This window comes from Mustela nivalis (assembly GCF_964662115.1).
Source record: "Mustela nivalis genome assembly, chromosome: 9".
Classification (NCBI taxonomy): domain Eukaryota; kingdom Metazoa; phylum Chordata; class Mammalia; order Carnivora; family Mustelidae; genus Mustela; species Mustela nivalis.
Genome location: NC_139028.1, coordinates 16,445,741 through 16,462,633, shown reverse-complemented (window position 1 = coordinate 16,462,633; position 16,893 = coordinate 16,445,741). Strand labels below are relative to the sequence as shown.

The window sequence follows — 16,893 nt, the reverse complement described above, 5'->3', positions numbered from 1 at the left end:
AAAAAAGTGCAGGAAATAAAGTATATTTCAAAAATAAAAGACTTATTACCCAGTGATTTGAGATGCCACCTTTATTACTGACCTAATTTCCATTCATTCTTGGGTTTCTTCCATGGATTTCTATTCTATTTCACTTATTTACTCATTCACTGAATAATGTGTTAATCATTGATGCTTTATAGTATTCTTTTTAAGATTTATGTATTTATTTGAGAGAGAGAAAGAGAGAGAGCGTGAACAGGAGGGGCAGTGGGAGAGCGAGATCTCAAGCAGGCTCCGTGCTGGGCATGGAGCCCAATGTAAGACTTAATCTCATTACCCTGAGCTGAAATCAAGAGTCAGGTACGTACCTGATTGTGCCACTCAGGCACCTTATAGTATATTTTAATGTCTGGAAGGGCTATTTCCTTCAGGAAAAATCTTTTTTAGTGTTTTCTTGACCATTCTTGAGTATTTATTTTTCTATGTAAACTTTATATTGATTTGTCTAACTTCCTGTAAAAACTTGTTACAATTCTTATTAAGATTGTATTAAATTTTAAAATTACTTAGGAAGTACTAATTTCTTTCTGTTGTTGAATTATCCTACTCAAGAACACAGGATGACTTTTCATTTGTTTAATCATGTCTTTCAGGAGTGTTTTAAAGTTTGCACACTTCTTGTTCAGTTCCTAAATATTTAATCTTCTTTGTTGCTACTGTAAAGGGTTTTTTCCACCATTATGTTCCCTAACTGGTTATTGTTGGTGTATATGAAGGCTATTGATTTTGGTAGGTTAATTTTACACCCTATTACCTTACCTTTTATTGTCTGAGTTAGTCATGTCATTGATTCTGTGTGGTTTTCCAGGTTTACTAAGATATCATCTGCAAACCAAGATAGTTTTACTCTACTAATCCTTGTGCCTCTAATCAATTCCTTTAGTCTAACTGTATGGTTACATCTGGTTGAAAAGCAGTGGAACAGTGGTTATTTTCTGCTTGTTCCTGTATTAAAGAAAATACTCATAGTCTTTCCTAATATTACTGGTTTTAAGACTAAGATGAAAATACATTATGTGGGGACGCCTGGGTGGCTCAGTTGGTTAAGCAGCTGCCTTCGGCTCAGGTCATGATCCCAGCGTCCTGGGATCGAGTCCCACATCGGGCTCCTTGCTCGGCAGGGAGCCTGCTTCTCCCTCTGCCTCTGCCTGCCTCTCTGTCTGCCTGTGCTTGCTCTCTCCCCTTCTCTCTCTCTGATAAATAAATAAAAATCTTTAAAAAAAAAAAAAAAAAGAAAATACATTATGTGTATAGATATACATACACCTACATAAAAACACAACATGTGTGTATATATATATATATATATACACACACACATGTACACACATATTTTATATACATACATCATATATGCATACATTTATGTGTGTATACACATACATATATACTTATATGTGCATAAGTGTATGTGTATGTGTATATATATATAAAATCATGTTAAGAAAGTATCCATCAAGTCCTATTTCCTTGAATATTTTCACGAAGAATGGATGTTGAATTCTGACAAAAGTTTTGTCACCATTTATGGAGATAATCCTATGATTATTTATTCTAAACCCTACTAATATGGTATATGATATTAATGGATTTCCAAATAATGCACTTACTTTGACTTATAGTGAATTATATTTTTACATAGGGTTGAATTCTATTTGTTAATAAAATATTTGTCTTATATCAGCACTATATATATTTTTTCATGGGTATATATAAACATTATGAATAAGTAATAGTTTTCTGTACTGTATCATGTGGAGATAGTCAATATTATACCTGTTTCATAAAAAGAAGTGAAAAGTTTCCCTTCGTTTTCAACTCTCTTTAATAATGTATAGAGCACAGGGACTATTTGATATTGGAAGGCTTGGTAGCATTTCTCTGTAAAGAAATCTGGGCCTGATGCTTTTTTTGAGAGATGGATACTTACTAAGTATCTCTTTTTCCTCTATGGAAATTGCTCTGTTCACACCTGCTATCTCTATCAATTGGTTATCTTTGTTTTCCCAGGAAACCACGCATTTCACAAAGCTCTCAAATGTATATGCTGGAAGGCCTAAAGTGTCCTGTAGATTTTTGTCTGTTTCGATGATTTCCTTTCCCCTGCCATTTCTTATTTTGTACCTTTGTGCCTCTTCCCTTTTTCTTCTTGACTGTGTTAGCTAGTGGTTTCTCTATTTGGGTTTGTTTGGTTTTTTTTCCAAAAAACACTAAAAAGAAAGTAATTTCAATAATTGTTGCTGTTCTAATCTAAATACCTCTAAAACCACAAAACACAGTCACAAACATGATACTCCAGGTGTAATAGCAGACACTCAGTTTCTTCATTTAAGAAACTTCATGTTCTTTTCTTTTTTTTTTGGTTACCACCTAATATTGTTGGCTCACAGAGTTGTCAACCAAAACCCCTAAGTGATTTTTAACACATTTTGCTGTTAAACCACATTACTTTCATCCTTGTGTGTGTAGAATTTCTCTTCCTCTACATATACCTTTAATGATCTTCAACTTGTTAGATTCCATCTCATAAGATCCTTCTAGACCCTATAATTTCAGGTATTCATTTACTCAAACCAACCAACTTTTCTTGAGCCCCTACATTCTGCTGGCTTGTGCCAAGACCAGGGCTTACAGGCACATAACTGTGTCATAAAGTTGTTCTCTGAGACAACAGACAAACATTAAAAAATACTATCCGTGCACAGAAGGAGCAACAGGATGGAAGGGTGTGGGGATCAGGGAAGGGTCTAGAGGAAAGGAGACATTTGTCTGGTTCCCTAAGGATGTCTGCCAGTTGGAGAAGGGGAAAAAGGCATCCTAGAGAGAGGTGGTGAAGAAAGAAAGAAAGAAAAGAAAGAAGGAGGTAAAAGGAGAGAAAGACAGAAGTAAACAGAGAAAGGAAGCGAGGGAGAGAGAGAAGGAAGGGAATGAAGGAACTGGAAGAGAGGGAGGGAAAGAAAAGAAAAAACAAAACAAAACAAAGAAGGAGGAAGGGAGGAAGGCAAGGAGGGAGGAAGGGAGGGAGGGAAGAGTGAGCAGTGAAGGCGTATGGTATCCAGGAGGAACAGCAGCGACAAATTCGCGTGTGGGCAGAGCCTTCAGTGGCCGGTGATGATGGTGGAGAAATAGGTCAGCACAAGACCTATCCGCACATAGACTTAAAGCTCAAAGACCTTCAATGGCAATGTATGGAGTTTTGAAACAGGAGGGTACAACAGTGAGACCTGCATCCTAGAAAGGTCACTCTGGACACACAGTAGAACACGGGATAGAACGAGGAGCATTCAGATTCAGAGAACCAATGAGGAGACCAGGCAATAATTCAGGTGAGAGATTATAAGGACCTGAACTGAAGCGGTATAATTAGAGAAGGACAAATTCCAGAAACAAGGCAGGTGGCTGATGGGATAAAAGCAGTGACAAAAAGAGAAGAAACAAAAAGCTGTATCTGAGGGAAAGACTTGCTTTCACTGAGATAGAGAATATGTGAAGAGCACATAGTTCAGTTTTTTTTTTTTAATATTTTATTTATTTGAGAGGCAAAGAGCATGAGAGGAGAGAGGTCAGCGGGAGAAGCGACTTCCTGCTGAGCAGGGAGTCTGATGTGGACTCAAACCCGGGACTCCAGGATCATGACCTGAGCCGAAGGCAGTCGCTTAACCAACTGAGCTACCCAGGCACCCCCCACATAGTTCAGTTTTGAAGAGTCTGAGCTATCAGACTCTTTACTCTTTACACTAGAGTGAAGATGTTCTACAGCCATTTGGCAAAATACAGGGGCTAGAGCACAAAAGATGGGGGCTGGGTGGGAGAGGCCTGTTTGAGGGTATCTGTGGGTAACAGGTATAGGCCAGGTGCAAATAAGACAGTAACTACCATCTACTGAGTGCTTACTACCTGTACCCATTGCACACACATACACACTGATCCTGTAAGGAACTACTATTCCCATTTTATAGATGTGGAAACCAAGTTTTGAGAGCAAAAACATGCCCAGGGTCACAGGGCTGGTTAAGAGGTAGGAATGGGATTTGAATTCAGTGCTGAGCCCCAAATCCTGGGATCTTACAACACCCCCAAAAAGTAAGGTGAACTAAAAAAGTAATTTGGTAGAAAAGGGAGTTGGGAGAGAGGTCACTGAAGGAAAAGAAGAAAATAAAAATGTCCTGACTGCCAATTCTTTTTTTTTTTTTAAGATTTTATTTATTTATTTGACAGACAGAGATCACAAGCAGGCAGAGAGGCAAGCAGAGAGAAAGGGGGAAGCAGGCTCCCCACTGAGCAGAGACCCCCGATGCAGGGCTCAATCCCAGGACCCTGGGATCATGACCTGAGCTGAAGGCAGAGGCTCTAACCCACTGAGCCACCCAGGTGCCCCTTGACTGCCAATTCTTGTCAGCCATTGAATGAGGCAGTTTTTATGCATTATCTCCTTTAATTCTCATACCCAATCATTAAATCTGTATTATTAGCCACATTTCTTATGGAAAAACTTGCTGAAGACCACAGCATTGATAAATGGCAAAAAAAAGGGGGGGGGATTTGAAACTACTCCATCTTAGTCTAAATATAATGAAATCAGCAAAAACTAAAATTATTGGGGCACCTGGCCAGCTCAGTCAGGAGAGCATGCAACTCTTGATTCCTTAAAAAGTAAATAAATAAATAATTTAAAAATAATTAGAATAGGCGATCGGATGGATAGAAAAAGAATCAGGAGAAAGTTTGGGAATCCGAGGATGACAGAATTTTAAGACGAGTGGTCGGTAAAGTCAAACACTGTCAAAAAGTCAGGCTAAGGACTGGAAAGCCCATTTCATTTAATAATTAACATGTTTTGGTGACCTTTTTGAGAACAGATACTGTAGAGTGATGGATTAAAAGTCAGAGGGCAGCTAACCCAGAAGACACCAGGAAGCAGGTAAACAGAGGCAGTGAGAGGAGAATGGATATTAGCTGGAGGGGAGGTGAAACAGGGAGCCAGGGTTTTCTAGGAAGAGAGGACATCTGGAGGCCAAGATGAAGGGTAGGTGAGAGAAACAGACACAAGGGGAGGGTGTGAATGATGTGGCAAGTTTCAGAGGAGAAGACGAGGGCCACTTCCTCCTCTGCTCATGAGGAGGCAGGAGAAGGCACTTTTTTTTTTAAAGATTTGATTTATTTATTTGACAGAGAGATGGCAAGAGAGGGAGCACAAGCAGGCAGAGCGGGAGAGGGAAAAGCAGGCTTCCTGCTGAGCAGGGAGCCCAACCAGGCGCCACTGAAGGTCCTTTTGTGGAGAAGTTTGGAGGTGGGGAAAAGGTGCAAGTGAACTAACGTCATTTGATCCTCGGTGAGGATCAAATTTCACATACAGAAATTACACCAGGTGGAACTGTCATACAAAGAAAACTTTATTTGTAGCAGCCAAGGAGATCCCAGAGAGCAATTTCCAAAGCTGCAACTCCCTGAGCAAGGGAGGATGTGTTCTTTTTACTTAGGGTTAGGATGAGTATTCAGAAAGAGGAGCCCAGGGCGCCTGGGTGGCTCAGTCGTTAAGGGTCTGCCTTGCACTCAGGTCATGATCCCGGGTCCTCAGGTGGAGCCCTGCATCAGGCTCCCTGCGCAATGGGAAACCTACTTCTCCCTCTCCCACTCCCCCTGCTTGTGTTCCTTCTCTGTCAAATAAATAAAAATCTTAAAAAAAAAAAAAAAAGAAAGAAAGAAAAGAAAAGAAAAGAAAGAAAGAAAAGAGGAGCCCTGCCATGGTGCGGGGGGCGGGGCATAAGTTCACACATGCACCTTAAGGTCATGTGCCTAGACATGTGTTGTGCTCTTCCCTGGGCAGAGATTTTAGCGCTATAATGAGGTGAAGGTAACTCTCAGTCGTTCCCTGGGTCACTCCATGCATGGTCTATCTGTGCAGGCAGGAGTCAGGGGTTAAACTCAAACTGGTCTGGGCAGTCTGGGCGGTTATTGCTCCAGGGGTAGAGTTGCAGTTTATACCCACCGGGTCTTGTCTGAGTTAAGAGATAAACTGGAAAGAAGGGCTCCAGGAACAATGGGGGATAAAGACCAGAGGGTATAAGCAGGACAGTAAAGGTCAAGTCCTGATCTAACTGCTAACCACGGCAGTGGCAAGGAGGGCACATCCAACTGCCCTTCTTCACTACTGAAGTCGTCCGGCATGCCTGTTGACAATGAGAGGGATAAACAGATGATGGAGGCTTTGGGAAAGGACACTCTAGGGACACTGCGGGATGCTAAATAAATAAATGGGCCCTGGCGACACCAAGGACTCAGCCAGGGCTGTAAACCATATTTTTTCACTTGATCCACGAGCAAGGTTGCAGGTCTCCTCTGGAACTGCGGGGCAGGGAAGCAGGGATGGGCTCATGCAGGACCAGCAGCGGTCGGAGGGGGCCAGGGATCCCAGGGCGCAGGAGGCGGGGAAGGCGGTGGGAGCGCTGATAAACTGAGAGCACAGAGAAGATACAGGAAGGGAGAGCCTGAAGAGGCTGGAAGTAAGTTTGATGGAATGGAGGAGTGAGGACATGGGGGTTTTGAGCAGAGAGCAGAGTCTCAGAGTTCAGGATGTCAAGGGCTGGATGACTCTGGGGCACAAGTTCCAGAATGTGGCCTTGCTGTAGTGGCACAGGGGGGACAGTCACCACAGAGAGGATGGGAGGCTAGACCACCTTCTTTACGGATACTGCAGTCGTCTGGGAGAGCTGTAAGTTTTCAATTGGTGAGGACAGGGGTGCCTGGATGGCTCAGTCATTAAATGCCTGCCTTCGGCTCAGGTGGTGATCTCAGGGTCCTGGGACTGAGCCACGCAGCAGGCTCCCTGCTCAGCAGGAGCCCTGTTTCTTCCTCTCCCACTCCCCTGTTTGTCTTCCCTCTCTCGTTGTCTCTCTGTCAAGTAAATAAAATCTTTAAAATAAAATAAAACAAAACAAAATAAAATAAAATGCTGAGGACAGTTCCTATTCTACCCAGATTATGTCATTTAAAAAACCGATAAACACGGATTCATCGATATCATGGATGAAATCACTGATAAAATATTTTTGATTGAAGAAGGGCCTTTGTCATGTTGCTGCTCTGTCTGCAGGAGACAGAGACTCCTGAATGGCATCACAGTAGGGACCAGAGACTCAGGACGGAGTGGGGCTACTCTCATTCGCAGGTTGCAGTGCCCTGGCTTTAGGACCCCACCCACCCAAGAAATCTGATCTTGGGAGCCCAGCACTAAACCAGACCCCCTCTTTGACCTGAAGACACCTCTACCTCACACCCAAGGGAATAGCCAGACCCTGTTGCTGCTGTAAATGCCTACTGCTGGCTCAGAAGAAATGGATTTAAAGTACAAAGCAGACATTCACGGGGACCAACCACACCACCACTTCCCCCACGAAGATGTTTATCTTTAAAGAGGCCTATAGTGCAAGCCTAGGCCCTCAGTAGCTCTGCTGCTTGGTTTTAAAATTTACTAGAGCTACTTCAGCAGCAGATGAAAGACCTTATGCTTTTGCAAGAGGCTGTTACTCTCTCAGGGCTGGATGGGTAGTTTCATTTTTCTCTTGCTCCTCTCCCTTTTTTGCCTTACAATCTTTTTTCAAATTATAACTTGCATCGAATACAGATACCTAAGTAGAAAAAAGCACAACTATGCTGATTAGGGCCAGGGGGATCTATAGGCCAGCTTATTCACCTTCTTTTTCTCTGCCTCCAAACCACCTTCCCATTCAGCCATTAAAAATTAAAAATGATGGTCATTCAGATTTCATAGCAACATGGATTAAAAGGCTTATGATAGTGTGAAAGTTTTTTAAATCAGAGCAAAAAGAAAATCAGTTAATATCCAAAACATAAAGAAAGTGTACAACTCAACAGAAGAAAAAAACAAACAAACAAAAAAACACCTGTCTGGGGCACCTGGGTGGCTCAGTCAGTTAAGCTTCTGCCTTTGGCTCAGGTCATGATCCCAGGGTCCTGGGATCAAATCCCACACCTGCCTCCTTGCTCAGCGGGGAGCCTACTCTCCCTCTGCATGCCATTCCCTCTTCTGTGCTCTCTAAATCCCTATCTCCCTATCAAATAAATAAATAAAATCTTTTAAAAATAAAAAATAAAATAAACTCTAATTGAAAAATGGGCAGAAGATCTGAATAGACATTTTCCCAAAGAAGACCTCCAGATGTCTAAGAGGCACATGAAAAGGTGTTCAACGTCACTAATCACGATGGAAATGCAAATCAAAACCATAATGAGATAGCACCTCACAGTTAGTAGATAGGATGGGTGGTATCAGAGAAATGAAAAATAGCAAAAGGTGGTGAGGATGTTGAGAAAAGAGAACTCTCATGCACTGTCAGTGGGAATGCAAATTGGTGCAGCCACGTGGAAAACAGTATTGGAGGTTCCTCAAAAAATTAAAAACAGAATTATCACATGATCCATTAATTCTACTTCTGGGTATTTATCTGAAGAAAAGAGAAACACTAACTCCAAAAGCATTTAATCTCATTTATATACAGAATCTTCAAAAAAACAAAACAAAACCAAACAAAAAACAAAAAAGCCCAAGTTCACAGATAAACAGATACTCCTCCCATTGCAAAATATGGGAGGAGGGGAGGGTAAGGGTAGCTGAAATGTGTGAAAGACATCAAAAGGTACAAATATAAATAAAAGTAATGGGAATGTAATATACAGCATGGTGACTATAGTCAATAATACTATATTGCATATTTGAAAGTTATTAAGAGAATAAATCTTAAAAGTCCTCATCACAAGAAAAAAAAATTTTTAACTACCTAGTTAACACCTAGACTTAACACCTAGTTAAGTCTAGGTGTTAACTAGACTTACTATGGTAACCATTTCACAACACATAAAAACATCAAATCATTATGTTGTAGACCTGAAACTAATATAATGTTATGTCAATTATACTTAAATTTTAAAACTCTACATACAATATGATTGTAATTATTTAAAACCAATCTATAAAATGGGGCAAAGACTAGCAGGAAATACACCAAAGTGCTAACAGAGGATGTGGTCCACATTTCCCTCCGCTCTGTTCTGTATTTCAGAAAGTTTTATACAAGAAAAAACTTTTAAAATGGGAAAAAGTTTTAATATTCAAAACTGTTTAAAACAAAGATGATTCCTTTCCTACCATAGGGGTTTCTTTACATCACTTCATGTCCCTAACTAAATGTACAGAGAAATAATATACTTAAGAATTATTGGTGTTTTCATTTATTTACATGTATTTATTGAGAGCTATTTAAGAGCAGGTCACCCCCTGGATATTAGGGATTTAGGGTGAACAGGAAAAATTCTCTGCTTACATGGAACTTATATTCTACTGGAGGAACATGGTCAATAAACAAACAAATACTAGGCATTTGATAGTGCTATGCAGAGAATTAAAAGAGGTAATACCACTTTTTTTTTTAAGATTTTATTTATTTGACAGACAGAGATCACAAGTAGGCAGAGAGGCAGGCAGAGAGAGAGGTGGAGACAGGCTCCCCGAGGAGCAGAGAGCCTGATGCGGGGCTCGATCCCAGGACCCTGGGATCACGACCCGATCCAAAGGCAGATGCCTAACCCACTGAGCCACCCAGGCTCCCGAGGTAATACCATTTTTTAAAAATATTTTATTTATTTATTTGAGAGAGAGAGCACACAAGCAAAGGGAGGAGTAGAGGGAGGGGGACAAACAGACTCTGAGCTGAGTGCCAAGCCCATCAGTGGGCTCGGTCTCAGGATCCTTAAATCATGGCCTGAGCCGACACCAAGAAACCAGGACTCAAGATGCTCAACTGACTGAGCCATGCAGGTGCCCCAACATGTACTATAATTAATAATAGCATTTTTAGATTTGGGGATCAAGGGTGGCTCAAAGGACGTGAGACTCGAGCTGATATCTGAATGAGAAGAATCAGACTTGGGAAGATAGACGAGAGCCGATGCCAAGACCCTGAGCGAAAACAAATGTGTCCAGTTTAAGGAACCGCAAGAGCCATCGTGTCTGGGGAGCACTGGGTTGGGGAGGTGTGTGAGGTGAAGACATTGCTTCTTCCTTCAGGAACCTGTGGTGAAACAGGGCTCAGTAGCCATACGGACCGTTCCTGACCCTTCCCTTTCGGCACAAGCCCACAGAGGATGACAAATCCATAATATTCTGCAAAGCAGAAAAGTCAGGACTTTTTTTTCCCCCCAGAATTAAGTCTCTCTCTATTTTTTTTTCCTGTAAACTACATTTTTTTTCACTTGTAATCAAAGGGACCCGTAACAATGTTAGCCTTAGAGAGAAAACAGATTTAATGCCTATTCCACAGAACCAGCCATGCTAAAAAATCGAAATCGTTCTCCAAAATCAAGACTTACTTGTCCTTCCCAAACTCGAATTTCCCAGGCCCAATTCGAAGTAGACTGCCACTGAGCCACTTGGGAAAATGTCCTCGGACTTGAGCAGAGACCACCTGTGGTGTCTCCTCCACCGTGGTTAGCAGCGGTGCAATACACGGAAGCCCCTCTCGCTTACCGACCGCTGCCTTTTTCTGATCGGTACCCTCCATGTATCTTTTCAAAACTGTGAAGAGGAAATCAAGAGCACAGAAAAAATTGTATAAGATATCTGTTTCTCCATAAACAATACTCTTACCTACTGGTAAGGGAAAAGTAAACCCAACACCAAATATAGCCTCCAAATTCCTCTCCTTCCTCATTCTCAAACTGTCACCTCTCTGGTTCTCCATTTTTGAACTTCAACAATCCCCTTTTTTTGTATTCTTGCTGTATAAATCTGCCTAAGAATTAACTCGGGAATGTATTATTATCATTTCTCCTGGTTGAACAATGCTCCTCTTTTCAAAAGACTGAATCTCCATATTAACCTTAGATGTGCTAAAAGCAACCTCATTGTAATGATAAAAAATGACCACTGTTCATCACTATCCTAATTATGTTAACCAGAATGGGATGCCAAAGATTTCAGAGCAACTTATATGAGAATTTAGTAGGATGTAATTCAATTTCTTCCATTTTAATGACATATGCATGAACTTGCATGGCATTTTCAGAAGGGTGTCATGAACTGAATTATACAGTAATACCTGGTCTGAAATTACCTTAAGTTCAAAAAGCCACAGGAAGAAAAAAATCATTATTATATAAGAAGCTGAAAATTATCCTTTTTATTTCATATTTATTTGGTGTTCACAAGGCAGTGTTGCCTAACACAGAGGGGTGGTCAGATATGAAGTTAATTAGTGCTTTTATTTCATAAAATCTTAACGGTAATATTGAGTCTAAACTAGAAAACTAACACACAGAGAGACAGTATTCCTCTGAAGAAGTGAGATTTGCATTACTTTAGCAAAATATTTTACAATGTTATATTATCTCATTTCTTTCAAATCTTTATAAAATTCAGTTTAGAGTACATGATTCCTTCTACTAACAATTCAGTCAAACCCAAATATTTCCTGCTTTCCCAAATAAAATTGACTAATCTATCCCTAAGGAATGCTACTATTGTTCAAATTCTATCTTAAATGCTACCTCCTTTATGAGGAAATGTAGTGTAATATTTAATAAGAGTACTGTCCCCGATTCTGCCGGGGGCCAAACTGCTTGGTTTCAAATCCTGATCTGCCATTTTTCAAATAAATAGCCTTGAGCAAGGCAACCTCTCTGGGCTCTGTTTCCTCCTTTCTGAGGTGAGGATAAAAATAATTCTTATTATTTCTAAGGTTATAAATAACAAATAGGTTATGTAAGGTTTTTAGAACATAGTAAATGCTCAAAAATGTTAGCTATCATTATTTACATAGCTGTTAATGATCAACAAGATGTAGTATCATCTTCCTTCAAATTATTTATTCAGGGATAAAAAGTATTCAAACCTGATGTAAATGACCATATAGACAGACCGGTTATACTGTAATCAGTGTCTAGTTTGAGCACTGTTTCTCTAAGTACGGTCTGAGGACTACTTGGAACAAAAATACGTGGTATTAATGTTAAAATGCAGATTTATGGACTCCACCTGGACCTAATCAGAATTTTTGGGATAAAGCAAGCAAGCATTCTTAGGCATATGAAAATTTGAGAACCACAATATTAAGGGTATAAAGAGGATGCTTCGAAACCCTTATCTTACTACTTTTATTTATATTATGCATATTCATCTCACTCTCCTTTTACATTAAAATAAATACCATGAGGTCAGTTATTTTAGTCTTCTCACTTTAGTAGAATTAAATTGAATACCCTGATTGGACATTTGTCTGAATAGAGATTCATGAATTTAAAACACGTTTTAGAAAAAACTTACATGTCTATATGTACCGTACTTCATAGCATGTTATTAGCAGTTTTTTATATATTCTTCAAAATTTCCACGGTACTTGATATTGTGATCTATACCTCCTTAAACCCCTTTCTATTCTTGGTTCCTGAAAACATTGCACTTGTCTAACTTCCTTGCTCCCTCTGTTTGCTTCACTTATTAGGTGACAACCTTGGTAAGTTACTAATCACTCTTATCCTCGAGTTTTTCAATGACAATGGTGGTAATGGTGATGAAAGAAGGATAATACTTCCCATTTATGTTTGTTGTCATAACTAAATATGTTAGTAGATAATTTCTAAATGTTAACTCCCTTAATTGGCTCCTCTTCCCCTTATCACCTCCTGAGCCTGACCTTGAACCCGGACTCATTATAATCTCAGCACACCCTCCTTGGTAGTCTCATCTAGTCCCTTAATTTCATCAAGTACTTCTTCAACATGTCAAATGATAACTGTTCATTTTCACCTTTCCAAATCCACTTTTCCCACCTGCTAAATCACCTAGCTTCAAAATCTCTGTGGGCCTTGAGTTCCTCTTCTTCACTGTCTCCTCACATTCACTAAGTGGTTAAATTCTGACTATCTAGACAGGGCCAGGAACAGAATGCTACAAGGATGATATAGGGGGGCCAGTATAAATTACTAAGGCTCCGAAGTTTACAAGGGTGCCTTGGGCAAATCCTTTGTAAAGATTTGTACTAGTCCACACCACCTGGGCAGCTCCCCCAATTTTCCTTCTGTCCTCCTCAGCATCAGTGCTTCAACTTCTCCTACCCATCAGTCATGCGCTTTCTACTGACCTAATTAAGGCCCACACAACCTCTTAGATGATATTATCAAAATCTCTTAATTAAAAGGAGAAAACAGGGAAGTTATCTACTATGGGAGCCTCCAAATGGTTAGGCCTCTTGATTCCTTTATCCCATGAGATGGCTAGAGGCCACAAGCCAATTGCTTCTAGCCCTAAATAGCACACAGAGCTCCAGATCCCATCGAGGTAAAAATATTATCATTTTCTATGTGTGCTATCATGTGAAAAAAGTTGGGAAGCACTGCTACTAAATTAATCTTCCTAAGTACAGATCTGACTGTTATCAAATAATCCTCCAAAAGCTTTCACAAATGACTCCTCACTGTCTACCAGGTAAAGTCTAAACTGCTTGGCCAGGCACTGAAGACACTGTACAATCTCACACCAGCTTACCTGTCCAGGTTCCCCCTCACTAATGCCTTCCATTCCAGCCAAACTAAACTACTCCCCATTCTCTCCTCTTCATCATAATTATATCCTTCTCTTCATCTAAGATTTTTCCCATCTCTCCAGGTGAAATTCACTTACCCTACTCATCCTTCAAGATCACTCACGATCCAGTGTCCACATCACCCACTTCTTAAACACAACATTCCCATTTCCTATAGCAAGACCTGATTCTCCTTATTCTGAACTCACACAGCACCTATTTCAGCTCTGTTATGGCACTCCTCTTCCTCTCTTTTGTGCAATAAAGATGAATACAATTTATAACCTCTACTACTGGTACTCCTTGAGTAAAGGGTCACTTATTTCTACTCCCACTCCAGTACCTAAAACACCACCTTGCATACTGCAAGCACTAAATTATTGAATTATAGAATTTTAAAGTTTATAGTGCATATTGGTAGGATTTTTGATAGCTCAACATCAGCCAATTTCAAGAAATAAAGCCATGTAATAATAGTAGCTATAATAGAAAGCTATAAAACCAAAAAACCCCAGAATTTAAGAATTTAAGGCAGTCCCCAAGAATGCAACCAGAGGAACCAAACATTTACATTAGGACATGTAGCAGTGATTTTCAATTGAGAAGATTCTAAATAGTGACTATTCTTCCTATTGCAGATCCAAGAGAATCCCTACACCCTGAATCCTGCCCCATATGTTATACAAAATATATAAATACAAGACTGCTTCCCTGACAGGTGAACAAATCTTGACTCATTCTTCCTTAACTCTCAGCTCTGTGGTGTTGCTGCCTGTATCTGCTACGGTGAAAAGCTTAGAAGCCCCAGTACTCTTCAGAAAGAGGCACAGAATTAAAATCCTGAGCTGCTAAGAAGAAGAAGGGGAGGAGGAGGAGGCAAATCCCCTACCTGGGATCCAGTGTACTACCACAGAAAGAAAGCCCACTGCAATAGTAGAAAGATTGCTGACAAAACGGAGAAAGGTCTGAAAAAACATTCTGGTATTGAATTAAGCAGCACCAGATCCTGTGATTTCCAAAACCTCCCAGTTAACTTCCTGGGCTGTCCTTGGCTCACTGACAGAATAGGAGGGAATGGGGGAGGAAGCCAGGGAGGGCAGACAAGGGACAGGGCTTCCAGAACCTGCAATCTCTCCCGGTTGGCCGCATTTCCAGAAGTATCCCAATTACCTACCTATGATAAGTAGCCGTTTGAAATTCTGAAACTGGACCACCAATAGTGGTCTCCCTTCCTAAACTTTCTTCTTTCAAACCTCTTCTCACAGTACAATTAAGTGCCTTGATCCATGGCTCAGTTTCATTATGCCACCTCTCGCCTCTGAAAGAGTCACATCTCTTTTCTTACAGAATAAAGTCCAATTGTAGTCTATCAACAAAGGACTCTACGATGTGGCCACACCTACCTATCCATCTTTGCCCCTCTGCTTTCTAGCATTTCATCCCTCCTTTTCTTTTGCATTTATATAATTTACAAAACAGTTTCTGACAACATAGTACGAATAGGGCTCTGTGAAGGTATGCCCTTAATAAACATATAATCATGTATATTTTTTTCATTTGACAAACGCTTCTGAGCACCAATACATCAAATACTGTGCTACAAATTAAGAATAGAAGGAAACAAGATCCAGTCCCTGCTCTCCAGCAGTTTAGATAATGCACTATTGTCCTTTGTGAATTCTCAGCTCAGGAAAAATCTTATCTAACATAGCATGTATTTTTGTTCTTCAGTGCCATTTTAACAAACTTTCTCCTGTCTGAAATATCCTCCCTCTTTCCTTATCAAAAACCCATTTCATGGGGCGCCTGGGTGGCTCAGTGGGTTAAGCCGCTGCCTTCAGCTCAGGTCATGATCTCAGGGTCCTGGGATTGAGTCCCGCATCGGGCTCTCTGCTCAGCAGGGAGCCTGCTTCCTCCTCTCTCTCTGCCTCTCTGCCTACTAGTGATCTCTGTCAAATAAATAAAATAAAATCTTAAAAAAAAAAAAACCCATTTCACTACCTCTCTGACCCCTTTGCAAACTCTTCTAGTAACTTCCACCAAAAGGAGTTAACTAGCACTGCACAGACACACTTTTAATGTTTACCTATCATGTCTTCCTAGCAAATAAATGTAAGTATATTTCGAGAAAGGAGTGTTGACAACTGTCAGAGGGAGAACAAAGAGTACCTTAAACTATTCTGTATTCCCCATAGTGCCTAGCAGATATTGATGTACAAAGACATTCAATATCTATTTTTATTGGTTAACAGCGAGAAATAATTTATAAACTTGTGAAATTTTATTGAAACGAGTATTAGAAGTGTAAATTAAAGGGCAATAGCGTATCTGCAGTTGTTAATTATTCAGAGATAATTATTGTTTGTGTGGATGGTACCAAAGACATCAAAATTTGATAAAAAATCAGTCTTACCGGCTTTCAAGAACTTTTAGCCTAGGATGTAGCTGTTCTGACCAGTAAACACATTGTGACTAAAAATCAGTTCCCTAGTCTTAATCATACCAAATGAAATGATCAAATCAATTCTCTGAACCAGCATAGGAAAGAACATATTGAACAATGGTGACACCATCAAGATATAACAAGCACATTATGAAAAGCACTCTGAAATAATGTTAGCCTTGTCTTTCTCATTAGTTAGTAAGTGTTTAGAAAAAAAACTCAGGAACACTGAATTATGGTATGTCAGTAGAGACATCTTTGTATTTAGAACACTAAAAAATTCTGTCAGTTAACAGAATAACTCGAACTCCAGGAGACATGTCATATAAACTCAAATATAGTCTTCTGTTTACATTTAGTATTTTAAAACTCCAATACTAATAGTTACTTCATTGACCTCCAACCTACCCTGCATCATTAGCATATCCCTCTGCAAACCTATTTTTTCCACTTAACCAGTATTTTTAGTTAATATTTTATTTTAATGTTTTCAATCTTTTCTTGAGTAATTATGTAATGTGGTATATATGCTTTAAAATAGTAATCTGATTGCTGTTTTATTTATCAAATGAGATTTTAACATTTAGAAGGTAGCAAGGCAAATATGCTATACACCAAAGAAATACCAAATTCCCTGATATACCATTTGTAAATATGTACAAATCTGTGATTGCTTATATTGGTAAAACATACATAAAATAGATTTAATCATTTATATGATTGAAAAATGTGTGCTGTGATTTTTAAAAACCTGATTAATATAGTTATCTATCACATCTAATAGAATTATACAACATATTAAAATTCTTCAAT

General features: G+C 39.7%; 1 protein-coding gene across 9 annotated transcripts in view; it reads right to left on the bottom strand.

Moving 5' to 3' along the window:
- The window catches only part of LOC309841419 (carotenoid-cleaving dioxygenase, mitochondrial), a 107,705-nt gene that overhangs the window by 20,673 nt on the left and 70,139 nt on the right, over positions 1–16,893 (bottom strand). For 8 of the 9 annotated variants that reach the window (XM_082684344.1, XM_082684349.1, XM_082684351.1 and 5 more), the window contains one exon: positions 10,429–10,633. In XM_082684344.1, coding sequence (XP_082540470.1) covers positions 10,429–10,633 — 205 coding nt within the window. Of the gene's footprint in view, positions 1–10,428; positions 10,634–14,526; positions 14,674–16,893 lie in introns of those variants that run through there. The other variant, XM_082684347.1, reaches the window with a different exon arrangement.